Consider the following 25,859-nt stretch of genomic DNA (forward strand, 5'->3'; position numbering starts at 1 on the left):
CCATGTCAGGATCTGTCCAGAGTAGGAGCAAATCCCAATAGCAAACCTATCCTGCTCTAGACAGTTCCTGACACGGACAGAGGTGTCAGCAGAGAGCACAGTGGTCAGACTGGAAAGAAATACGCAACTTCCTCTGTAGTATACAGCAGCTTATAAGTACTGGAAGGATTAAGATTTTAAAGTAGAAGTGATCTACAAACTGTATAACTTTCTGGCACCATTTGATTTGTAAACCTTTTTCCCTACTGGAGTACCCCTTTAAGAACAGTCTCATATGACAGAGCTTTTACAGTAGAAGGGTACATTTACATTGGCAAATCTTCTGTGAGTTTTCGACTGCGGAAAACCTGTGGGCTTTTCCATGATGGATTTTCGCAGGGGAAAATCCAAAGCAGAAAATTCACAGCAGATCCTTTTGGAGCCAATAAAATCTGCTGTAGAAAATCCGTTGCAGCTTAAACCTGCAACAGGAAACTTGCAGAAGATTCACCTGAGTGAATATATCCTAAATTTAGAAGGAGACGGATACTTCCAAAAACATTGCTACTTTGGCCCATGGACTGTTTCTGGAAATACAGCTAAGGCCCTTTCACTTGGATAGGGATGCGCTGCAATACCAGATAGAGACTGTAGATAAGAGTTGAGATGTTTCTGAAAGAGAAAAGCAATAATCTTCTTATTTCATGAAACTTATATTCAGGGGTTTATCGAAACTTAAATATTGGCGTCCTATTCTTAGAATATCAACATTTGGAAACTGAGCCCTGGTATTAGCTGAATGAATGGGTCATTTTCTGTTCATCATTTACTTAGACAAAGGGTCTCCTTCACCATGAGTCAATGACCAAGCAGGGAGCGCTGGATCGGTGGTGCTAGAAGTTGTGTTGCGTTATGGCATTGACCCCCTTTAGCCATATTTTTATCAATCTCGGAAACCCTTTTAGATTAAATGCTCTAAATGTTCTATGGTAGAGATAGTCAAGAATGAGTATTGATAATATCTGCTAATAAAACTCTACACTGTCTAATCACAATATATAAAACTTTATTATCATTGCTACAATTTCCAAATGATGAGATCATCACATTATCTAAGCTATAAAAGCACCTGGCCCTGGAGCTCAGTTTAATACTTTATATGTCACCTTAAAGAGTCAACGCTAAATGTTCTACAACCCATCTATCCAATAATACATTTTTTTTAAGAGTTATGCCTCAGATAGAATATTCCCTATGATATGAATGTATGTAAATAATAATATATACATATATCTATATAAGACGTGTATGTATAGGTGTATTGTCACGGAGCTGGATGTGGATCCTCTAACCTGTGTGGCTGATGACATGGACCGTATCGGGGAGCGGAGTCTAAGGTGCCGCTGGTCTTCACCAGAGCCTGCCGCAGGGCAGGATGGGCTTGCTGCGGCGGGCGACACCCAGGTCGCTACCCCCAACACGGCTCGACCACACAGGTAGCTGGGCAAGGTGAGGTACCAGAGGATAAAGCAGTAGCGTAGTCAAATGTAGCAGAAGGCCAAGGCAGGCGGCAAAGGTGCGGAGTCAAATAACGTAGCGGGAAGGTCTGGATACACGGGTAAGGCAACAGGCAAAATGGAACGCTTAATCTCAGGCTAGGGGCACTGAAGATCGGGCAGGGAACTTTGGGAGGTGCAGGGACTTATAATGTGGTGTCCGATGCAAACACTAATTATGGGCGCACTTGCCCCTTAAATTTCAGAGCTCCGGTGTGCGCGCGCCCTAGGGGACGGGGACTCGCGCGCCAGAGCTGAGACACAGAGGCAGCGGAGCGAGGTGAGTGACGAGCTGGGATTCGCATGTGGGCGTGCCCCCCAATGCGAATCCCAGACCTGACGGGGACCCCGGGACACTGCGCGCACGGCCAGACCTTGCAGCCGGAGCGCAGAGCGTGACATGTATATTCCAGCATAACCTTCAAAAGTCTGGAGATATTTTAATAAAATGTGGCACCTACAGTATATTACTTATAAAGACCTATTTTATAAGCCATGATTTCCAGAAAAAGGATTTTTATGAAGGTTAATGACACAATAAATATTTTTTTGTAAACAAATAATTTAGGCCTAGAAAGTTACAAATCTGCCCAAGACTTCAGTATAACTGTAATTTAGCTACAGCTCCATAACAATATATATAGAGACTCATTTGTCTGTTAGTTTTAGATAAACTTAGTTAAGTGCAAATGGTGACATAATAAAAGTAAAATAAATATTGTTCTATAAATTGGGGCAGTTTTTCTCCTCTGATCGTAAATGCTTTTCAATAGCATACAATTAGCACTGTGTTGTTTTTATCAGGTGAGAATATTGAAGTGTGACAAATAATTAACCCTGTGTGTCTTGTCAAAGAAAGTTATAACTCCTGAACTTTATTCTACGTATGCATAGCAATAAATTGTTTTCCATAAATGACTTATTATAGGATCTGCATTGAGATGAAAAGTATTTACCTAATCTGTATCTGCCTGGGATGCTGTGGGCCCACAGGTTACAGAACTAGCACAGGATTACTTTTAAGGGCACCATCAGTTTTGCACACGGACCTAGTCAGTAAGGATTTGTTGTTTATTTGTGAAATAAAATAAAAAACACACACAAAAAAAAAACCTTAAAAAATGAATCAACTCTACCAGCAAGTGATCTTCTTTACTTCTGCTATCCTCTACTGGTTCCTTCTGTGGCTTGGTCCCCTTACTGGACCAGCTTACCAGAGGATCTTTAGGTGGGCCTAGGCCCTGAAACGATAGTGAACATCTAACATAATAGGAACCCAAAGAGCAAGAACTGAGGCCTTTTTCTTAGAATCTGATTCACAAATAACCCATTAGAACCTATACATATATGTTTTTTTAGTTGGTAAAGTCCTTTACACAGTAGCTCAGAGTAAGGTTGAATGCAAAGATAACTCGGGGAGTCCTCATGCCTTACTGATACTTGTAGTAAATGTTATCCTTTGCAACCTGACTCTTGACTGGACTGACTGACTGAAAAAGTTGCTCATGAAAGAAGCAATCTGATTGGTTGCTATGGGTAACTCAGCAACTTTTCCTCTAGACGGGTTTTGATAAATCCCCCCCTTAGTTTCTAGACAACCCACGCTGACTTTAGATTGACTGAGGAGTATTTCCCCGGAGCTTCTTGCTTCTCACCAGGCTTGGAACTGCACCTGTGCGATGGGGTTCTTGAGAATTGCGTGGCTGTAGATTTTTAGATTTCTCCTCAGACTCTCTCCAGTAACACCTCAGAACTTTCTCCTCCCTCCTTCCCCCTTGCTACCTCAGCTCCTCTCTTCTCCTCTCACACTTGACTTAAAGGGGTAGTCAAGTGGTGAAAAACTTATCCCCTATCCTAAGGATAAGGGATAGGTTTGAGATCGCGGGGGGTCCCTCCGCTGGGGCCCCCTGCGATCTCTCTGTACGGGGGCCAGGCTCTCCGGCCAGATAGCGGGTGTCGACCTCCGCACGAAGCGGCGGCCGACACGTCCCCTCAATACATCTCTATGGCAGAGCCGGAGATTGCCGAAGGCAGCGCTTCGGCTCTGCCATAGAGTTGTATTGAGGGGGCGTGTCGGCCGCCGCTTCGTGCGGAGGTCGACACGCCCCCTTCCCGCGGGCTGTCGGGGCTTCATACAGGAGATCGCAGGGGTCCCCAGCGGTCGGACCCCCCACGATCTCAAACTTATCCTCTATCCTTAGGATAGGGGATAAGTTGTTCACCACTGGGTCACCACTGGACTACTCCTTTAACTTCCGATTTCCTCCCCCTACACTATCTAAGGACTAAGCTAGGGAGCCCTATAACTTTTTTAATGTTCCCTATACGGGGCTGTAAGAGGTCTCATTTGTTGCGCCATGATCTGTAGTGTTCATAAGTACCCCTTTTGCACATAAAAGGCTTTTTGATCACTTTTATATTCAATTTATTCTGGGTTGTGATGCGGACATTGGCATTATTTTACATTTTCACTATTCATCATATGGGATCATAAACATTATATTTTAAAAGTTTGGATATTTTTACATGGAGTAATACCAAAGTTTTTTTTTATTTATTTTTATTTAAAAAAGAGAAAAAAGGAATGATTTAAATCTTTATTAGGGGAGGGGCTTATGTGTGTTTTAAAAAAAATAAAAAAACAAAACAAAATTTTTTAGTTTACTTTTACTTTTTTAGGACCCCCATAGGGAACTTTTATATGCAATCTTCAGACTGCTTGCATTGAGTAATGCTGCGCTGTTGCATAGCATTACTCAATGTTATTGGTGATCTGCTAGTAGAGCCTGGCTCAGCAGGCTCTATCAGCACATTGGAGCTGGGACCCGAATGGAGCAGGTAAGAGGAACTCCGACAGGTGAGCAAACTGATTGGACCCCAGCATACATGTTGCGGCATAGCCAATCAGTTTAGGGGGACAGTGATTGCGGCACTTAAGGGGTTAATGAAGGAGAACAGCAAGAATACCGGGTGCGCGGCTGCTAACAGCTCCTGCACTCGCTCCATAGTTAGTCTGCTGCTCAGGATGTAAGTGTACTTCCTAGTGAGTACCAGGGCACCAAGACATATATTTACCTCCAATGGGGGAGACTTATTAAAACCTGTGCAGAGGATAGGTTGACCAGTTGCCCATAGCAACCAATCAGATTGCTTCTTTATTTTTTAAAAAGGCCTCTGAAACATGAAAAAAGCTATCTGATTGGTTGCTATGGGCAACTGCTCCACTTTTCCTCTGCACATGTCTTTATATATAACCCTCTCCCCCCCCCCCCACAATGTTCTTAAGGGGTTATCATTTCCGATAATACACTGTAACTACACAAAAATCTCCTCTTGTAATCTTCTTACTACTGGGGTGACGCTATGTAACAAACCTCCTCATGTGATCTCCTTACTACTGGGGTGACACACTGTAACTAACCTCCTCCTCATGTAATCTCCTTGCTACTGGGGTGACACACTGTAACTAACCTCCTCCTCATGTAATTTCTTTGCTACTGGGGTGACACACTGTAACACCCCTCTTCCTCATGTGATCTATTACTACTGGGGTGACACACTATAACAAACCTTCTCCTCATGTAATCACATTACTACTGGGGTGACACACTGTAACAAACCTCCTCCTCATGTAATTTCCTTCCTACTGGGGTGACTCCTCTGTGATCTCTCCTGTATGATAGTACTCCTCTGTGCTCTCTCCTGTCTGATAGTACTCCTTTGTGCTCTCTCCTGTCTGATAGCACTCCTCTGTGCTCTCTCCTAACTGATAGTACTCCTCTGTGCTCTCTCCTGTCTGATAGAACTCCTCTGTGCTCTCCCTTAACCGATAGGACTCCTCTGTGCTCTCTCCTGTCTGATAGGGCTGCTCTGTGCTCTTTCCTTTCTGATAGTACTCCTCTGTGCTCTCACCTGTCTGATAGTACTCCTCTGTGCTCTCTCCTGTCTGATAGCACTCCTCTGTGCTCTCTCCTGTCTGATAGTATTCCTCTAAGCTCTCTCCTTTCTGATAACACTCCTCTGTGCTATCTCCTGTCTGATAGTACTCATCTGTGCTCTCTCCTGTCTGATAGCACTCCTCTGTGCTCTCTCCTGTCTGATAGCTCTCTTCTGTATGATAGTACTCCTCTGTGCTCTTCCTTAATGGATAGTACTCCTCTGTGCTCTCTACTGTCTGATAGGGCTTCTCTGTGCTCTCTCCTGTCTGATAGTACTCCTCTGTGCACTCTCCTGTCTGATAGTACTCCTTTGTGCTTTCTCCTGTCTGATAGCACTCCTCTGTGCTCTCTCCTGTCTGATAGGACTCCTCTGTGCTCTCTCCTGTCTGATAGTACTCCTCTGTGCTCTCTCCTAACTGTACTCTTCTGTGCTCTCTCCTGTCTGATAGCACACCTTTGTGCTCTCTCCTGTCTGATAGCTCTCTTCTGTCTGATAGTACTCCTCTGTGCTCTCCCTTAACTGATAGTACTCCTCTGTGCTCTCTCCTGTCTGATGGGGCTTCTCTGTGCTCTATCCTGTCGGATAGTACTCCTCTGTGCTCTCACCTGTCTGATAGCACTCCTCTGTGCTCTCACCTGTCTGATAGTACTCCTCTGTGCTCTCTTCTGTCTGATAGTGCTCCTCTAAGCTCTCTCCTTTCTGATAACACTCCTCTGTGCTCTCTCCTGTCTGATAGTACTCAACTGTGCTCTCTCCTGTCTGATAGCACTCCTCTGTGCTCTCTCCTGTCTGATAGTACTCCTCTGTGCTCTCTCCTAACTGTAATCTTCTGTGCTCTCTTCTAACTGATAGTACTCCTCTGTACTCTCTCCTGTCTGATAGTAGTCCTCTGTGCTCTCCTGTCTGATAGTACTCCTCTGTGCTCTCTCCTGTCTGATAGTACTCCTCTGTGCTTTCTCCTGTCTGATAGTACTCCTCTGTGATCTCTCCTGTATGATAGTACTCCTCTGTGCTCTCTCCTGTCTGATAGCACTCCTCTGTGCTCTCTCCTGTCTGATAGTACTCCTCTGTGCTCTCTCCTGTCTGATAGTACTCCTCTGTGCTTTCTCCTGTCTGATTGCACTCCTTGGTCCTCTCTCCTGTCTGATAATACTCCTCTGTGCTCTCTCCTGTCTGATAGCACTCCTCTGTGCTCTCTCCTGTCTGATAGTACTCCTCTGTGCTCTATCATGTCTGATAGTACTCCTCTGTGCTCTATCATGTCTGATAGTAATTTTCTATGCTCTCTCCTGACTGATAGCACTCCTCTGTTCTTTCTCCTGTCTGATAGGACTCCTCTGTGCTCTCTCCTGTCTGATAGGACTCCTCTGTGCTCTCTCCTGTCTGATAGGACTCCTCTGTGCTCTCTCCTGTCTGATAGGACTCCTCTGTGCTCTCTCCTGTCTGATAGGACTCCTCTTTGCTCTCTCCTGTCTGATAGTACTCCTCTGTTCTTTCTCCTGTCTGATAGGACTCCTCTGTGCTCTCTCCTGTCTGATAGGACTCCTCTGTGCTCTCTCCTGTCTGATAGGACTCCTCTGTGCTCTCTCCTGTCTGATAGCACTCCTCTGTGCTCTCTCCTGTCTGATAGCACTCCTCTGTGCTCTCTCCTGTCTGATAGGACTCCTCTGTGCTCTCTCCTGTCTGATAGGACTCCTCTGTGCTCTCTCCTGTCTGATAGGACTCCTCTGTGCTCTCTCCTGTCTGATAGGACTCCTCTGTGCTCTCTCCTGTCTGATAGCACTCCTCTGTGCTCTCTCCTGTCTGATAGCACTCCTCTGTGCTCTCTCCTGTCTGATAGGACTCCTCTGTGCTCTCTCCTGTCTGATAGGACTCCTCTGTGCTCTCTCCTGTCTGATAGGACTCCTCTTTGCTCTCTCCTGTCTGATAGTACTCCTCTGTTCTTTCTCCTGTCTGATAGGACTCCTCTGTGCTCTCTCCTGTCTGATAGGACTCCTCTTTGCTCTCTCCTGTCTGATAGTACTCCTCTGTGCTCTCTCCTGTCTTATAGCACTCCTCTGTGCACACTCCTGTCTGATAGGACTCCTCTGTGCTCTCTTCTAACTGATAGTACTCCTCTGTACTCTCTCCTGTCTGATAGTAGTCCTCTGTGCTCTCCTGTCTGATAGTACTCCTCTGTGCTCTCTCCTGTCTGATAGTACTCCTCTGTGCTTTCTCCTGTCTGATAGTACTCCTCTGTGATCTCTCCTGTATGATAGTACTCCTCTGTGCTCTCTCCTGTCTGATAGCACTCCTCTGTGCTCTCTCCTGTCTGATAGTACTCCTCTGTGCTTTCTCCTTTCTGATAGTACTCCTCTGTGCTTTCTCCTGTCTGATTGCACTCCTCGGTCCTCTCTCCTGTCTGATAATACTCCTCTGTGCTCTCTCCTGTCTGATAGCACTCCTCTGTGCTCTCTCCTGTCTGATAGTACTCCTCTGTGCTCTATCATGTCTGATAGTACTCCTCTGTGCTCTATCATGTCTGATAGTAATTTTCTATGCTCTCTCCTGACTGATAGCACTCCTCTGTTCTTTCTCCTGTCTGATAGGACTCCTCTGTGCTCTCTCCTGTCTGATAGGACTCCTCTGTGCTCTCTCCTGTCTGATAGGACTCCTCTGTGCTCTCTCCTGTCTGATAGGACTCCTCTGTGCTCTCTCCTGTCTGATAGGACTCCTCTGTGCTCTCTCCTGTCTGATAGCACTCCTCTGTGCTCTCTCCTGTCTGATAGCACTCCTCTGTGCTCTCTCCTGTCTGATAGGACTCCTCTGTGCTCTCTCCTGTCTGATAGGACTCCTCTGTGCTCTCTCCTGTCTGATAGGACTCCTCTTTGCTCTCTCCTGTCTGATAGTACTCCTCTGTTCTTTCTCCTGTCTGATAGGACTCCTCTGTGCTCTCTCCTGTCTGATAGGACTCCTCTTTGCTCTCTCCTGTCTGATAGTACTCCTCTGTGCTCTCTCCTGTCTTATAGCACTCCTCTGTGCACACTCCTGTCTGATAGGACTCCTCTGTGCTCTCTCCTTTCTGATAGTACTCCTCTGTGCTCTCTCCTGTCTGATAATACTCCTCTGTGCTCTCTCCTGTCCTATCAGACAGGAGTGAGCATAGGGGAGTGCTAGCCCAAAGAGGAGTGCTAGCAAGCCTTGTACATGGAAAAATAAAAAGATACAGGGTCGGAATACAGCATTTTAACAGACTTAATTTTGTTTAAAAAGTTTGACTTTTTATAAACTAGTAGAAAAGCTATGTAAACATGCAAATTCTTTCAATTGTATCAGCCCACAGATTTAAGAGAATATGTCATTGTTAAGGTGAAGAGCATTCTGTAACAACAAAAACCCCTAAAAAAACTTCATAATTGCAGTTTTCTTTTTAAAATCCCTTACAAATAATATATGTTTTTTTTGGTGCTTCATACTTTTTATGGTAAAATAAAAAGATTTCAATACAAAATAGAATCTGTTGTACAAAAACAAGCCCCCAAAAATAAAAGAGTTATGTCTCTTAAAAGATTAGGAGGAAGCAACTGAAACACAAAAAGGAAATTTTTTTGGTGTTGACTTGGATCTACATTTATTTGCATAGTGCCCCATAGCCTCTGAAGACATGTTGGGGGGCTTTGTGAAATGCCTTAAATACAGCACCATACCCTGTTTTTCTGAATGCACACTGCAGGTGCACTCAGTATATCTTATGTGAATGCAGTATGCTCTTGCAGGGACCATAACTTAACAGACAGTAGCACGGTGGAGGTGCTTGGTTTTCAACCCTTTTGCTTTTAGATCTATTTTAAATTACATAATAAAAGTAATGTTTTAGTTCATTTCAATGAGGGTTAAAAAAGTGAATAATTTACACTCTCACTCTATAATTTACACTCTCCCTTTACACTCTAATTTACACTTTACCTGGTAATTGGTTCTGAAGCCCCCAAAATGTCATCCAAAAATAGGAAAAGGTGAGGATTAAAGCAAAATAAGTAGATAACTAATAGAGATAAAGCAAGTCCTTATATATAAAAGTAATAAAGATCTGCTGGGAGCTGTAATCACTGTCTATGCCAGTGTTTCCCAACCAGGGTGCCTCTAGCTGTTGCAAAACTACAACTCCCAGCATGCCCGGACAGCCGTTGGCTGTCCGGGCATGCTGGGAGTTGTAGTTTGGCAACAGCTGGAGGCACCCTGGTTGGGAAACAATGGTTTATGTTGAGGACAGGAGCTTCTTCAGGGTCCTACACAGTACACACACTGTCCCAAATGGAGCCACCCTTACTTGGTGTCCAAAGGAGCAGCTATCCCCTACACCGGTAAGGAGTAGTACAGAAATTGTAGTTCCTCCCTGTACTGTAGGGGGCGCTACTAGACAGCCAGTCAGTGCATACGCTTCAGTAATACAGGTGATTTACCAGTAAAATGTCCATTCTGATTGGTCAGTTCCTCCAGTTGTGACACGTTTCACAGATCTGGACTGTCTGTAGTATTGTATGTTGAGTCTGGTTTCAAGTTACAATGGTCCAGAAAAGACCATTGTATGTTGAAACTATTGTATGTTGAGGCCATTGTAAGTTGAGGGATCACTGTATTATATTCACCCTCATTTGTCTCTGAATGTACTAAAAAGTTACTTGAAATGACCCAATGCGCTGCACTTTGTCGTATTTCAAGATGTGTAACACATGGGTCACAGTCACTTCACTCTCCTGGGCTTCACTAGACTCTTTATAGCACAATATAAATTATCTCTACTCCGGAAAGAAGAAATGTCTTTAGTGCCACCAACAGGTAGCTACTAGGGATTACAGCCAAGCCAGAATCTCCTTCAGGGTCTATTCACACGTACAGTATTCTGCGCAGATTTGATGCGCAGGATTTCAAGCTGTGTTCAGTTTACATTGAAATCTACAATACAGTACGTGTGAATAGACCCTTAAAAGGAAAAGACATCTATCTATATTCTGTAGACAGAGGTGGAAGGTTTCTTACCCCTCATAAGTACAGAGGAGGGTTTTGGTTGGCTCACATTTTTTAACCTCTGTGTTGGACATTGACTCACCTACCCATAGAGATACAGGTTTCTTGCTTCTTGATTCTCATTTACATACCTTTTACATACCCATGAAGCATTGCCTCTAAGACTCCCTATACATCCCCTTCCTGCCCTCGCACACTTTCTTAAAGCTGTTATGGCAACAAAATAAACTTAAAGGGGTACTCCGGCCCTGAGACATCTTATCCCCTATCCAAAGATAGGGGATAAGATGTCTTACCACGGGGGTCCCGCCGTTGGGGCCCCCCGCAATCTCGTATTCACCACCCACCTGTTTGAGCTGCACGCCGCGGTGCCAGCTGACAAACAGCCGGGTGGCGAATACGAGATTGCGGGGGTCCCCAACGGCGGGACCCCCGTGGTAAGACATCTTATCCCCTATCTTTGGATATGGGATAAGATGTCTCAGTGCCGGAGTACCCCTTTAATGATAGGGTGACATGGCATTTTTTGTAATGGCTAAACCACTTTCATCTGAACATTATGAACATTTTCTTGTGTAATTCATGTTATCGCTACTATAAGGTCTAATTGATATTTAACAATAGTCGTCTTCTATTCAGTAAATTGTAAGTTTATACCTTATTTTACATGTTGCTTCATTTTATTGAAAGTGCTGCAGGGTATGTTGTGGCAATGAGAGCTAGCCCTAGTTCTATCCTCTATCAGCAACCTATCATATTGTATACTGTCATGCAATCATACCATACAGTACCTAATTCTAAGTGCTGTACAGTACCCAAATAATAGTGTCATTTGTTGGCCAAATAACAATACAGTGTATTCTGTGGCTCTTTAGACTTTTTCACTTTTCACGTGTTGTTATGTTGCATCCTTGTGCTAAAATAAGAATAAAAAAAAGTTTCCAATCTGCACGGCCCAAAATGAGAATGATTATGTTATTCTGTAAATACTGTAATAGGCAACCTCCACCATAAACTGCAACATTATATACTTAACATATGCCACACTATGCCACACAAAGTAAATACCACCATACACTGCCAAAATGGTACCAACATATGGTGAACAAATATCAGCTCTTTATACATAAAAAAAATCTAAAACCAGTGCTATACAACACTGCCAGGTAATATAACAAACTCCTAGGCCCATATAATGCCGACAACACAAAAACAACACAGTACAAGCAAAAGATAGGGGCTGGAGGGGATCCAGATGAATCAAGCCCACACATAAATGAAGGGCTGATCCTATGTATATAGCACTGTTATAGAGTTTAATAATAAAAATATATGGTGGTAGCAAACCATGGGTGCCAGGTTCCCTTTAAAAGCGGTAGGTTATGTGCCCTGTACAACTGCACAGGTCACTAGTGTTGCTCGCGAATATTCGCAATGCGAATTTTATTTGCGAATATCGCATATTCGCGAATTCGCGAATATAGCACTATATATTCGTAATTACGAATATTCTTTTTTTTTTTTTTTCACAGTACACATCACAGTGATCACCCCTCTCTGCTTCCAGCTTGTGTGGTGTAAAGAAGGCTCTAATACTACTGTGTGAGACTGGTGTGCGAATTTTCGCATATGCGAAATTGTGCATATGCTAATTTTCGCATATACGCATTTTCAAATATGCTTATTTTTTTCTATGCTAATTTTCGCATATGTTAATTTTCGCATACGCGAATGTTCACATATGCGAAAATAAAACGAGAATTTTACTATTATGCGAATATTCGCGAATAAATGACGAATATTCGTCCATATATTCGCGAATATTCGCGAATTCGAATATGGCCTATGCTGCTCAACACTACAGGTCACTTACAATTGGGTGTAATGCTACTTTTAATGTAATTATTGTAATTAATAACTGACTGATATCTTGGTAAAGAGAAAGGAGAGACAATAGATGATCATTGTACAATTGCTCTTTTGGGGTGGAGAATGGGTTAAAGAATTTGCTAACATTTACTTTATTTGATTACTTCTATGTTATTGTCCTATTGCCAATATATCATCATAGTATGCTACGTGTTGGCTTATATTACGATATATATTAAACAATGTTAAAGTTTTTCTTTTTATTTTGGATAGAATGCAGCTGCAGCGAAGTGGTCTGCGTTTTACAAGAATGCCAGTGACTACTCTGCAAGATATCCTCAAGATCAAGTGACAGACAGTAGGGTGAAATTACAGCTTATCCATCTGGGAAGTAAAGGATCAGCAGTTCTACCGAACGACAAATATACAAGAGTAAGAAGAAATTTGAGGACAATTGTATAAATAACTCAAATAAAATGTATTTAAAGGAGATTTGCCGTGGTATCTCCTGCTGCGGATGCGGGATAAGTGATTGATCGCGGGGGGGGGGGGGGGACGATCGTGGCTGACACGCCCCCTCCATGTATCTCTGTGGGAGAGGCGGAGATGCAGCGTTCCCATAGAGCTGAATGGAGAGGATGGGCCTGTGCACCTCAGTGAAGTCGACGACTTAGGAGATTGCGGCAGATCCCAGCGGTCGGACCCCCCCCACACACACACGTGATTAAACACTTTTCCTCTATCCTGCAGATAGGGGTAAGTTATATACTGCTGCAGATCTCCTTTAATTCTATATGATAGGTAAATTAAGATTGATATCCCCAGTGGGGACAGGGACCAATCTGAGTGTAAAGCACTGGGGAATCTGTGTGCTCTATATAAGTAAAGACTAATAATTATTATTATTATTATATATGTTATATATAAACCGAGCATATCAAGTTTAAGTGAATTTTATTCATGGTGATTTTTTGACAGTACACATTTTAATAACATTTTGTGTCCTCCTTTCTCAGATCACTGATGGTAGAACAGGTGGTAGAAAAACTCAGACTCTGGTCAAGTGCAAACGTACACAATACGGCTCCACCATGTAAATTTCCTATGATACTGTTATATGGTCGTTAGACCTGCGATGGGGCTGGGACTTGCTGCCATAATATGAGAGCACAAATACGATCATATTATGCTCATCTCAAACTAGCCTTTGACTACTACAGTATGTTCAGGCAATAGTATAGACATTTCTTGTAGTATTATTTTTTTTTAACTGCCCCAAGTGTAATATGGGCAATTATATTTCCAGAACATTTAGTTCTATAGCTTTAGGCTTAAGTTTTTCTTTTCTCTACACTTTTTTAAATCAAAACCTATCCAGAGGTAACGTCATTTTTGAAAAATGAAAGAAGCGATCTGATTGGTTGCTATGGGCAACTCAGCAACTTTTCCTCTGGACAGGTTTTGATAAATCTCCCCCATAGTGCTTATATTTTATTGTCTCATTTTACATATCAGTTTGAACTATAATGTGGGGGATCTAACCTATTTTACTGATTTTTATTTTAGTTATTTATTATTTATTTGCAGCTGAATACAATTCTGAATGAGATGAGCACAATTTACAGTACAGAGACTGTATGCTCTCCAGATGGAACACGCTGCCTCGCTTTTGAACCAGGTATGTTATTCTGCAGCACTTTTATTCCTTTCCAGAAAATGATTTGGATATTTACTTAATAACAGCATTTGACAAAAATAATGGTTGATTAAAGGGGTAAAAATATGGGTAGGCCACTAGTATTAGATTAGTGGGGTCCGACTCCCAGCAAGCCACCGATTAAGTGTTTGAAGGGGTGGCTGCACTGGTGCGAGCATTGGAGCCTCTATAATGTTTCTGCTCGTATTTGTTGCACTTTTAGTAGTGGTGCAAGGAACTGCAGTGTTGACCTATTTACCTGAATGATACAATGCTACAGTTCCTTGCACTGATGCTACTAAATATAGAACTGACTCCATTGTAAGTCACTGTGGTCCATTGGGTGTCTCTGGTGACCACCATGGGATCCATCATTGTGTTGTGGTTTCTGTTCATAAGCCTGCCCTCTATGGCAGTTCTGTTTCATAGTTGTCATATACATAAAGAGTAGAATATATATATCTATATCTATATATCTATATATATATATATATATATATATATATATATATATATAAACGGGATGAGTATTTAACTCAGGGAGAGTTCACCACTCCTGGTGTGACGGAGCTTTCAAGGGCCACTAAGCACTCCGCAGGCATTCTGGGTAGGGGAATATGCAAGTCAGCTCATTACATCACCTTTTCAGGCGATGTTCCCTGGTATCAGCTTAGCTCCAGTTACGGAATATAAAAAGCTAATCGGGATTAATGCCAAGCCAGAACTCTCTCTCTCTCTCTCTCTAGAAGGAAAGAGCACCCATCTGCAGACAGCTGTTTGGGGGTACTTGCCCCTCGTCAGTACAGAGCAGTGTAATCTGGCTTGGCTGAGACAAGATGCCTTAGACCAACTAAACGGGATGAGTATTTAACTCAGGGAGAGTTCACCACTCCTGCATATTCCCCTACCATATATATATATATATATATATATATATATAGATATATGTATACACATACAGCCATGGCCATAAATTTTGGCACCCCTGAAATTTTTCTAGAAAATGAAGTATTTCTCACAGAAAAGGGTTGAAGTAACACGTTTTGCTATACACATGTTTATTCCCTTTGTGTGTATTGGAACTAAACCAAAAAAGGGAGGAAAATAAGCTAATTGGACATAATGTCACACCAAACTCCAAAAATGGGCTGGACAAAATTATTGACACCCTTAACTTAATATTTGGTTGCACACCCTTTGGAAAAAAATAACTGAAATCAATCGCTTCCTATAACCATCAATAAGCTTCTTACACCTCTAAGCCGGAATGTTGGACCACTCTTCCTTTGCAGACTGCTCCAGGTCTCTCTTATTGGAAGGGCGCCTTTTCCCAACAGCAATTTTAGGATCTCTCTACAGGTGTTCAATGGGATTTAGATCTGGACTCATTGCTGGCCACTTCAGAACTCTCCAGTGCTTTGTTGTCATCCATTTCTGGGTGCTTTTTGATGTATATTTGGGGTCATTGTCCTGCTGGAAGACCCAAGATCTCGGACGCAAACCCAGATTTCTGACGCTCGGCTGTACAGTGCGACCCAAAATCAGTTGGTAATCCTCAGATGTCATGATTCCTTGCACACATTCAAGGCACCCAGTGCCAAAGTCAGCAAAACAACCCCAAAACATAATTGAACCTGCACCATATTTCACTGTAGGTACTGTGTTCTTTTCTTTGTAGGCCTCATTCCGTTTTCAGTAAACAGTAGAATGATGTGCTTTACCAAAAAGCTCTGTCTTGGTCTCATCTGTCCTTTTCCCAGAAGGATTTTGGCTTACTCAAGTTAATTTTGGCAAAAATGTAGTCTCGCTTTTTTATGTCTCTGTGTCAGCAGTGGGGTCCATCCTCCTGGGTCTCCTGCCATATCATTTCATTTCATTTAAATGTCGACAGATAGTTAATGCTGACACTGATGCTTCCTGAGCCTGCAGGACAACTTTAATATCTTTGGAACTTGTTTGGGGCTTCTTATCCACCATCCGGACTATCCTGCGTTGACACCGTTCATCAATTTTTCTCTTCTGACCACGCCCAGGGAGATTAGCTACAGTGCCATGGGTTGCAAACTTTTTGATAATGTTGTGTACTGTGGACAAAGGCAAATCTAGATCTCTGGAGATGGACTTGTAACCTTGAGATTGTTGATACTTTTCCACAATTTTGGTTCTCAAGTCCTCAGACAGTTCTCTTTTTCTCTTTCTGTTGTCCATGCTTAGTGTGGCACACACAGACACACAATGCAAAGACTAAGTGAACTTCTCTCTGTCACGATGCCGGCTGGCAGGTAGTGGATCCTCTGTGCCAGAGAGGGATTGGCGTGGACCGTGCTAGAGGATCGGTTCTAAGTCACTACTGGTTTTCACCAGAGCCCGCCGCAAAGCGGGATGGTCTTGCTGCGGCGGTAGTGACCAGGTCGTATCCCCTAGCAACGGCTCAACCTCTCTGGCTGCTGAAGATAGGCGCGGTACAAGGGAGTAGACAGAAGCAAGGTCGGACGTAGCAGAAGGTCGGGGCAGGCAGCAAGGATCGTAGTCAGGGGCAACGGCAGAAGGTCTGGAATCACAGGCAAGGAACACACAAGGAACGCTTTCACTGGCACTAGGGCAACAAGATCCGGCGAGGGAGTGAAGGGGAAGTGAGGTGATATAGGGAAGTGCACAGGTGTAAACACTAATTGGAACCACTGCACCAATCAGCGGTGCAGTGGCCCTTTAAATCGCAAAGACCCGGCGCGCGCGCGCCCTAGGGAGCGGGGCCGCGCGCGCCGGGACAGAACTGACGGGGAGCGAGTAAGGTACGGGAGCCGGGGTGCGCATCGCGAGCGGGCGCTACCCGCATCGCGAATCGCATCCCGGCCGGAGGTAGTAACGCAGCGCCCCGGGTCCGTGGAACCGACCGGGGCGCTGCAGTGAGGGAAGTGTAGCGAGCGCTCCGGGGAGGAGCGGGGACCCGGAGCGCTCGGCGTAACAGTACCCCCCCCCTTGGGTCTCCCCCTCTTCTTGGGGCCTGAGAACCTGAGGATCAGACTTTTGTCCAGGATATTGTCCTCAGGTTCCCAGGACCTCTCTTCTGGACCACAACCCTCCCAATCCACTAAAAAAAAAGTTCTTCCCCTGACCTTTTTAGAGGCCAAAATCTCTTTGACAGAGAAGATGTCCGAGGAGCCGGAAACAGGAGTGGGAGGAACAGATTTAGGAGAAAAACGGTTGAGGATGAGAGGTTTAAGAAGAGAGACGTGAAAGGCATTAGGGATACGAAGAGAAGGAGGAAGAAGAAGTTTGTAAGAGACAGGATTAATTTGACACAAAACTTTAAAAGGACCAAGATAGCGTGGTCCCAACTTATAGCTCGGGACACGGAAACGGACATATTTAGCGGAGAGCCATACCTTGTCTCCAGGGGAAAAAATGGGAGGAGCTCTTCTTTTCTTATCTGCGAATCTCTTCATGCGAGAAGAAGCCTGTAAGAGAGAATTTTGGGTCTCTTTCCATATGGTGGAAAGATCACGAGAAATTTCATCCACAGCGGGCAGACCAGAGGGCAAGGGGGTAGGGAGGGGGGGAAGAGGGTGACGGCCGTACACCACGAAAAACGGAGATTTGGAGGAAGATTCAGAGATTCTGAAATTATACGAGAATTCGGCCCAAGGTAGAAGATCTGCCCAGTCATCCTGGCGGGAGGAAACAAAATGTCGTAAATAGTCACCCAAGATCTGGTTAATTCTCTCTACTTGTCCATTGGATTGAGGATGGTATGCAGAAGAAAAATTTAATTTAATCTTGAGTTGTTTACAGAGAGCCCTCCAGAATTTAGACACAAATTGGACGCCTCTATCCGAGACGATCTGTGTAGGCAACCCGTGAAGACGAAAAATGTGTACAAAAAATTGTTTAGCCAACTGAGGCGCTGAAGGAAGACCAGGAAGAGGGATGAAATGTGCCATTTTGGAGAATCGATCAACGACCACCCAAATAACAGTGTTGCCATGGGATGGGGGTAAGTCAGTAATAAAATCCATACCAATCAGAGACCAAGGTTGTTCGGGGACAGGTAGAGGATGAAGAAAACCAGCGGGCTTCTGGCGAGGAGTCTTATCCCGGGCACAGATAGTGCAGGCTCGCACAAAGTCCACCACATCAGTCTCTAGAGTCGGCCACCAATAGAAGCGAGAGATGAGTTGCACAGATTTCTTGATGCCCGCATGACCTGCGAGATGGGAGGAGTGACCCCATTTGAGGATCCCAAGGCGTTGGCGTGGAGAAACAAAGGTCTTTCCTGGAGGAGTTTGCCTGATGGAGGCTGGAGAAGTGGAAATCAGGCAGTCAGGAGGAATGATGTGTTGAGGAGAGAGTTCAATTTCAGAGGCATCTGAGGAACGAGAGAGAGCATCGGCCCTAATGTTTTTATCAGCAGGCCGAAAGTGAATTTCAAAATTAAATCGGGCAAAGAACAGAGACCACCTGGCCTGACGAGGATTCAGCCGTTGGGCAGACTGGAGGTAGGAGAGGTTCTTGTGATCGGTGTAAATAATAACTGGAAATCTTGATCCCTCCAGCAGATGCCTCCATTCCTCAAGTGCTAATTTAATGGCTAGAAGCTCTCGATCCCCGATGGAGTAGTTCCTCTCCGCCGGAGAGAAGGTCCTGGAAAAAAAACCACAAGTAACAGCATGCCCGGAAGAGTTTTTTTGTAGAAGGACAGCTCCAGCTCCCACTGAGGAGGCATCAACCTCCAATAGGAAGGGTTTAGATGGGTCAGGTCTGGAGAGCACGGGAGCCGAAGAAAAGGCAGACTTGAGTCGTTTAAAGGCGTCTTCCGCTTGAGGAGGCCAAGACTTGGGATCGGCATTTTTTTTTGTTAAAGCCACAATAGGAGCCACAATGGTAGAAAAATGTGGAATAAATTGCCTGTAATAATTGGCGAACCCCAAAAAACGTTGGATGGCACGGAGTCCGGAGGGGCGTGGCCAATCTAAGACGGCAGAGAGTTTATCTGGGTCCATTTGTAGTCCCTGGCCAGAGACCAAGTATCCTAGAAAAGGAAGAGATTGGCATTCAAACAGACATTTCTCTATTTTGGCATAGAGTTGATTATCACGAAGTCTCTGAAGAACCATACGGACATGCTGGCGGTGTTCTTCAAGATTGGCAGAAAAAATCAGGATATCGTCCAGATATACAACAACACAGGAGTATAGTAGATCACGAAAAATTTCATTAACAAAGTCTTGGAAGACGGCAGGGGCGTTGCATAGACCAAAGGGCATGACCAGATACTCAAAGTGTCCATCTCTGGTGTTAAATGCCGTTTTCCATTCATCCCCCTCTCTGATGCGGATGAGATTATAAGCACCTCTTAAGTCCAGTTTGGTAAAAATATGGGCACCTTGGAGACGATCAAAGAGTTCAGAGATGAGGGGTAGGGGGTAGCGGTTCTTAACCGTGATTTTATTAAGACCGCGGTAGTCAATGCAAGGACGTAGAGAGCCATCTTTTTTGGACACAAAGAAAAATCCGGCTCCGGCAGGAGAGGAGGATTTACGGATAAAGCCCTTTTTTAAATTTTCTTGGACGTATTCAGACATGGCAAGAGTCTCTGGGACGGACAGAGGATAGATTCTGCCCCGGGGTGGAGTAGTGCCCGGGAGGAGGTCAATGGGACAATCATAAGGCCTGTGAGGAGGTAGAGTCTCAGCTTGTTTTTTGCAAAAAACGTCCGCAAAGTCCATATAGGCCTTAGGGAGACCGGTTACACGAGGAAGCACAGGGACACGGCAAGGTTTACTGGGAACCGGTTTTAAGCAGTCCTTGGAACAAGAGGGCCCCCAACTCTTGATCTCCCCAGTGGACCAATCCAGGATTGGGGAATGGAGTTGAAGCCAGGGAAGTCCAAGAAGGATTTCAGAAGTGCAATTGGGGAGAACCAACAGTTCAATCCTCTCGTGATGAGATCCGATGCACATTAGAAGGGGCTCCGTGCGGAAACGTATAGTACAGTCCAATCTTTCATTGTTTACACAATTGATGTAGAGGGGTCTGGCGAGACTGGTCACCGGGATGTTGAACCTGTTGACGAGGGAGGCTAAGATGAAATTTCCTGCAGATCCAGAGTCCAAGAAGGCCACAGCAGAGAAGGAGAAGGCAGAGGCAGACATCCGCACAGGCACAGTAAGACGTGGAGAAGCAGAGTAGACATCAAGGACTGTCTCACCTTTGTGCGGAGTCAGCGGACGTCTTTCCAGGCGGGGAGGACGGATAGGACAATCCTTCAGGAAGTGTTCGGTACTAGCACAGTACAGGCAGAGATTCTCCATGCGGCGTCGTGTCCTCTCTTGGGGTGTCAGGCGAGACCGGTCGACCTGCATAGCCTCCACGGCGGGAGGCACAGGAACAGATTGCAGGGGACCAGAGGAGAGAGGAGCCGGGGAGAAGAAACGCCTCGTGCGAACAGAGTCCATATCCTGGCGGAGCTCCTGACGCCGTTCGGAAAAACGCATGTCAATGCGAGTGGCAAGATGGATGAGTTCATGTAGGTTAGCAGGGATTTCTCGTGCGGCCAGAACATCTTTAATGTTGCTGGATAGGCCTTTTTTAAAGGTCGCGCAGAGTGCCTCATTATTCCAGGATAATTCTGAAGCAAGGGTACGGAACTGTACGGCATACTCGCCAACGGAAGAATTACCCTGGACCAGGTTCAACAGGGCAGTCTCAGCAGAAGAGGCTCGGGCAGGTTCCTCAAAGACACTTCGAATTTCCGAGAAGAAGGAGTGTACAGAGGCAGTGACGGGGTCATTGCGGTCCCAGAGCGGTGTGGCCCAAGCCAGGGCTTTTCCAGACAGCAGGCTGACTACGAAAGCCACCTTAGACCTTTCAGTGGGGAACTGGTCCGACATCATCTCCAAGTGTAATGAACATTGGGAAAGAAAGCCACGGCAAAACTTAGAGTCCCCATCAAATTTATCCGGCAAGGATAGTCGTATTCCAGAAGCGGCCACTCGCTGCGGAGGAGGTACAGGAGCTGGCGGAGGAGATGATTGCTGGAGCTGTGGTAGTAACTGTTGTAGCATAACAGTCAGTTGAGACAGCTGTTGGCCTTGTTGCGCAATCTGTTGTGACTGCTGGGCGACCACCGTGGTGAGGTCAGCGACAACTGGCAGAGGAACTTCAGCGGGATCCATGGCCGGATCTACTGTCACGATGCCGGCTGGCAGGTAGTGGATCCTCTGTGCCAGAGAGGGATTGGCGTGGACCGTGCTAGAGGATCGGTTCTAAGTCACTACTGGTTTTCACCAGAGCCCGCCGCAAAGCGGGATGGTCTTGCTGCGGCGGTAGTGACCAGGTCGTATCCCCTAGCAACGGCTCAACCTCTCTGGCTGCTGAAGATAGGCGCGGTACAAGGGAGTAGACAGAAGCAAGGTCGGACGTAGCAGAAGGTCGGGGCAGGCAGCAAGGATCGTAGTCAGGGGCAACGGCAGAAGGTCTGGAATCACAGGCAAGGAACACACAAGGAACGCTTTCACTGGCACTAGGGCAACAAGATCCGGCGAGGGAGTGAAGGGGAAGTGAGGTGATATAGGGAAGTGCACAGGTGTAAACACTAATTGGAACCACTGCACCAATCAGCGGTGCAGTGGCCCTTTAAATCGCAAAGACCCGGCGCGCGCGCGCCCTAGGGAGCGGGGCCGCGCGCGCCGGGACAGAACTGACGGGGAGCGAGTAAGGTACGGGAGCCGGGGTGCGCATCGCGAGCGGGCGCTACCCGCATCGCGAATCGCATCCCGGCCGGAGGTAGTAACGCAGCGCCCCGGGTCCGTGGAACCGACCGGGGCGCTGCAGTGAGGGAAGTGTAGCGAGCGCTCCGGGGAGGAGCGGGGACCCGGAGCGCTCGGCGTAACACTCTCCTTTTTATCTGCTTTCAGGTGTGATATTTTTATATTGCCCACACCTGTTACTTGCCCCAGGTGAGTTTAAAGGAGCACCACATGCTGGAAACAATGTTATTTTTCCACAATTTTGAAAGGGTGCCAATAATTTTGTCCAGACCATTTTTGGAGTTTGGTGTGACATTATGTCCAATTAGCTTTTTTTCCTCCCCTTTTTGGCTTAATTCCAATACACACAAATGGAATAAACATGTGTATAGCAAAACATGTGTTACTGCAATCCTTTTGTGTGAGAAATACTTCATTAAATACATCAATACTAGAAAAATTTCAGGGGTGCCAACATTTACGACCATGACTGTATATATATGTACAAATGTATTTGCTTTATTTGTGTACTGATCCTAAGTTACAATCTGTAATATAGTCCAGAGGTGTATTCCCAGTTCTGGTTACCACGAGAGCCCATCATGTGGTGCTTTCTTGTAGAGTTAGTTTTTCTACATCTGAATATTGTTCAGTGACAGGTGTAAGGGTTGCACTTCTCAAAATTCCGGTCAGGATCAAACACAATCAATAAGGCAAGTTCCTCAATATTACATGTGTAAATATAAATTGTAAAGTCATATTCAAAGTTGAACAACAATTAAATATTCAGTTCAAGAGTTGCACAGGCTTAGCTGAGCTGTACAATGCACACCTCCTCCCTCCTCCTCCCCCCCTCAGGAGGATATATGTGTGCTGCAGCACAGCATGGTCTCTTGGGCTTAGGAGAAAAACATAATTTTATAACTTTGCAATCAGGTAAGAGACATGCATCATTTGTTTCATCCCCCTAATAAATATCTGCCCAAATGTGCAGCCCTGAGCATGATATGGAGCTGACAAAATACCTTTAACTTTTTTATGTGAAATATAGTCCTATTTTTCAATTTGTGGTGATCTAGGGCAATTAAGGCGTTAACTCCAAACGGTCCAGGGCAGTGAAAGGTATAATGGTTTAAATCTCTGGTGACCAAGGGAAATTAGACTGTTCAGGCACACATACACTATTTACACAGGCAATATCATCAGCCAATCACATCGCTGCTAATCTAATTGTTCAGACTGTGATTGACGGATTATAATAAAGCATTGGAGAGTGTGAGTGACAGGGGTGACAGGGGAGGGATCCTCCTCTGGACTAAGTGGGACCCTGCCTATTGTGGGTCCTGTGCAGCTAAACAAGTTACACAGGCAATATGTCCTGCACTGTATTGTACATGGTTTTATCAACTAAATTCCAATTACAAATTTATTCCTTGAAATGATGCATTTATTATTGTATTTTGCATGGTGCCTTCAATAGTGCAGACTCAATATAACACAATATAAAGGCAGAGTAAGCAGTCTGTCCAATATTACCATGCTGTAATAACATTCTTATGTTACCCACAGGCTTGGACAGTATCATGTTAGAGAGCACAGACTATCATGAGAGGCTCTGGGTCTGGGAAGGATGGAGAGCAGAAGCTGGAAAAAAGATGAGAAAACTTTATGAAGAATATGTTGATTTGGAGAATGAGGCTGCTAGACTGAATGGTGAGTAACATTCTAGTACAGAAATACATTGTAAACTGTCAATCCTATAAAAAAAGGGGCTAGTATGTGTATCCCAAGAATTCAAATCTCCACCTGGAGAGCTTTGAGTCCCCTGTATACATATAGATTTAAATAATAACACACTGGCTGCCTGTAGTCACCTCTAGGAGGGCTTAGGCACTTAAAGGGGTACTCCGGTAGAAAACATTTTTTCTTTAAATCAACTGGTGCCAGAAATTTGAACAGTTTTGTAAATTACTTCTATTAAAAAATCTTAATCCTTCCAGTACTTATTAGCTGCTGAATACTACAGAGGAAATTATTTTCTTTTTGGAACACCGTGCTCTCTGCAGACATCACGAGCACAGTGCTCTCTGCTGACATCTCTGTCCATTTTAGGAACTTTCCAGAGCAGCATATGTTTGCTATGGGGATTTTCTCCTACTCTGGACAGTTCTTAAAATGGACAGAGATGTCAGCTGAGAGCACTGTGCTCGTGATTCAGCAGAGAGCTCTGTGTTCCAAAAAGAAAATAATTTCCTCTGTAGTATTCAGCAGCTAATAAGTACTGGAAGGATTGATATTTAATAGAAATAATTTACAAATTAATATCTGTTTAACCTTCTGACACCAGTTGATTTAAAAACAAAAAGTTTTCCACCGGAGTACCCCTTTAAAGAGGTTTTCCCGTGAAAAACATTTTTTTTTAAATAAGCTGGTGCCAAAATTTTTAACAGATTTGTAAATTACCTCCATTTAAAAATCTTAATCCTTCCAGTACTTATCAGTTGCTATATGTTACAGAGGAAGTTGTATGTTTTTTTTTTCTGTCTGACCACAGTGCTCTCTGCTGACACCTCTGTCCATGTCAGGAACTGTCCAGAGTAGGAGCAAATCCCCATAGCAAACCTATCCTGCTCTGAACAATTCCTGACACGGACAGAGGTGACAGCAGAGAGCCCTGTGGTCAGACAGAAAATAACTATATAACTTCCTCTGTAAGATTTTTAAATAGAAGTCATTTACAAATCTGTTTAACTTTCTGCCACCAGTTGATTAACCCCTTCAGGACGGAGCCCATTTTGGCCTTAAGGACCGGAGCGTTTTTTGCACATCTGACCACTGTCACTTTAAACATTAATAACTCTGGAATGCTTTTAGTTATCATTCTGATTCCGAGATTGTCTTTTCGTGACATATTCTACTTTAACATAGTGGTAAATTTTTGTCGATACTTGCATCCTTTCTTGGTGAAAAATCCGTAAATTTGATGAAAAATTTGAAAATTTAGCATTTTTCTAACTTTGAAGCTCTCTGCTTGTAAGGAAAATGGATATTACGAATACATTTTTTTTTGGTTCACATATACAATATGTCTACTTTATGTTTGCATCATAAAATTGACGTGTTTTTACTTTTGGAAGACACCGGATGTATATCCAGTGAATTAATTTAAAACAATTTATTATAACAATGATAGTGCTTGTGGTGTCCTTTGTAGGGCCCTTACATCGGACTCACCACGATAAGCAAGGTAGTGAATGTATAAAATATTCATACAATGAAATAAAATAAAATAGACATATAATATACAGGGTAAAAAAGTGCTGGTATCCCTTTGTGGCAAATAGTCTGTAGCGCTTATAGATGTATGCACGGAGATTGTGCCTTGTATGGTTGATTACAAATAGTCTGAGTAGCAATGTCTCTGTATAGCTCATATCTGGTCATGATACTGCATGGAGCAGTGTGTTGGCAAGGGGTTATAATCAATGCGCTCTGCAGCGCTGGGTTTCCTTGTGTGTATCCCACTCTACCCTGGCGGCACAAGGATAGAGATTGGTGAGGGGGATATAGATAGTATCTTAATTGTAATTCTGTGGGTGCATGAGGCAGCGCCTGGAGCCTAGTTGCCGGAAAAAGGTTTTCGGTGGGGAGACGTCCGCTGGCAGGCGGGATGCGTACAACCCCGGAAGCATGCTCCAGTAAATTTCTTGCGATCTGGTGAATGATGGTAAAGATCGTCTGGTTTGCCAATACTGGGGTACAGGTGATAGAGGCTAGACGCGTTTTGAGGTACTCATCTACCTCTTTTTCAGTAGCAATGGTTGACTGGTTGTGGAGAGGTACTATTTATACCTGCAACAGCCCTGTGATAGGATAGTTCTCATCGTTATATACAAATTGTGTACTGGATAGTTGTACAGGTGATATGTTGTGATGCAAAACCTGGATATGGAAAATTCGTTGTCAACTTCTTGTTGAGTGTAAAGATTTGATTGCAAAAAAAAATATAATAATAATAATAATTTTGCTATAGAGAGATGGCATATCGGGGATATGTTCATAAAT

General features: G+C 44.3%; 1 protein-coding gene across 4 annotated transcripts in view; it reads left to right on the forward strand.

Annotated features, from left to right (window-relative positions):
* ACE2 (angiotensin converting enzyme 2) overlaps positions 1-25,859 on the forward strand; it is a 74,406-nt gene that overhangs the window by 1,407 nt on the left and 47,140 nt on the right. Inside the window, exons 1-5 of one of the 4 annotated variants that reach the window (XM_056559253.1) lie at positions 3,100-3,209; positions 12,624-12,782; positions 13,367-13,443; positions 13,938-14,028; positions 23,364-23,507. In XM_056559253.1, coding sequence (XP_056415228.1) covers positions 13,959-14,028; positions 23,364-23,507 — 214 coding nt within the window. In that variant the 5' untranslated portion in view covers positions 3,100-3,209; positions 12,624-12,782; positions 13,367-13,443; positions 13,938-13,958. Of the gene's footprint in view, positions 1-3,099; positions 3,210-4,314; positions 4,374-12,623; positions 12,783-13,366; positions 13,444-13,937; positions 14,029-23,363; positions 23,508-25,859 lie in introns of those variants that run through there. The other 3 variants (XM_056559252.1, XM_056559251.1, XM_056559250.1) reach the window with 3 other exon arrangements.

The sequence above is a fragment of the Hyla sarda genome, chromosome 2, assembly GCF_029499605.1.
Source record: "Hyla sarda isolate aHylSar1 chromosome 2, aHylSar1.hap1, whole genome shotgun sequence".
In the NCBI taxonomy this organism is placed as follows: Eukaryota; Metazoa; Chordata; class Amphibia; order Anura; family Hylidae; genus Hyla; species Hyla sarda.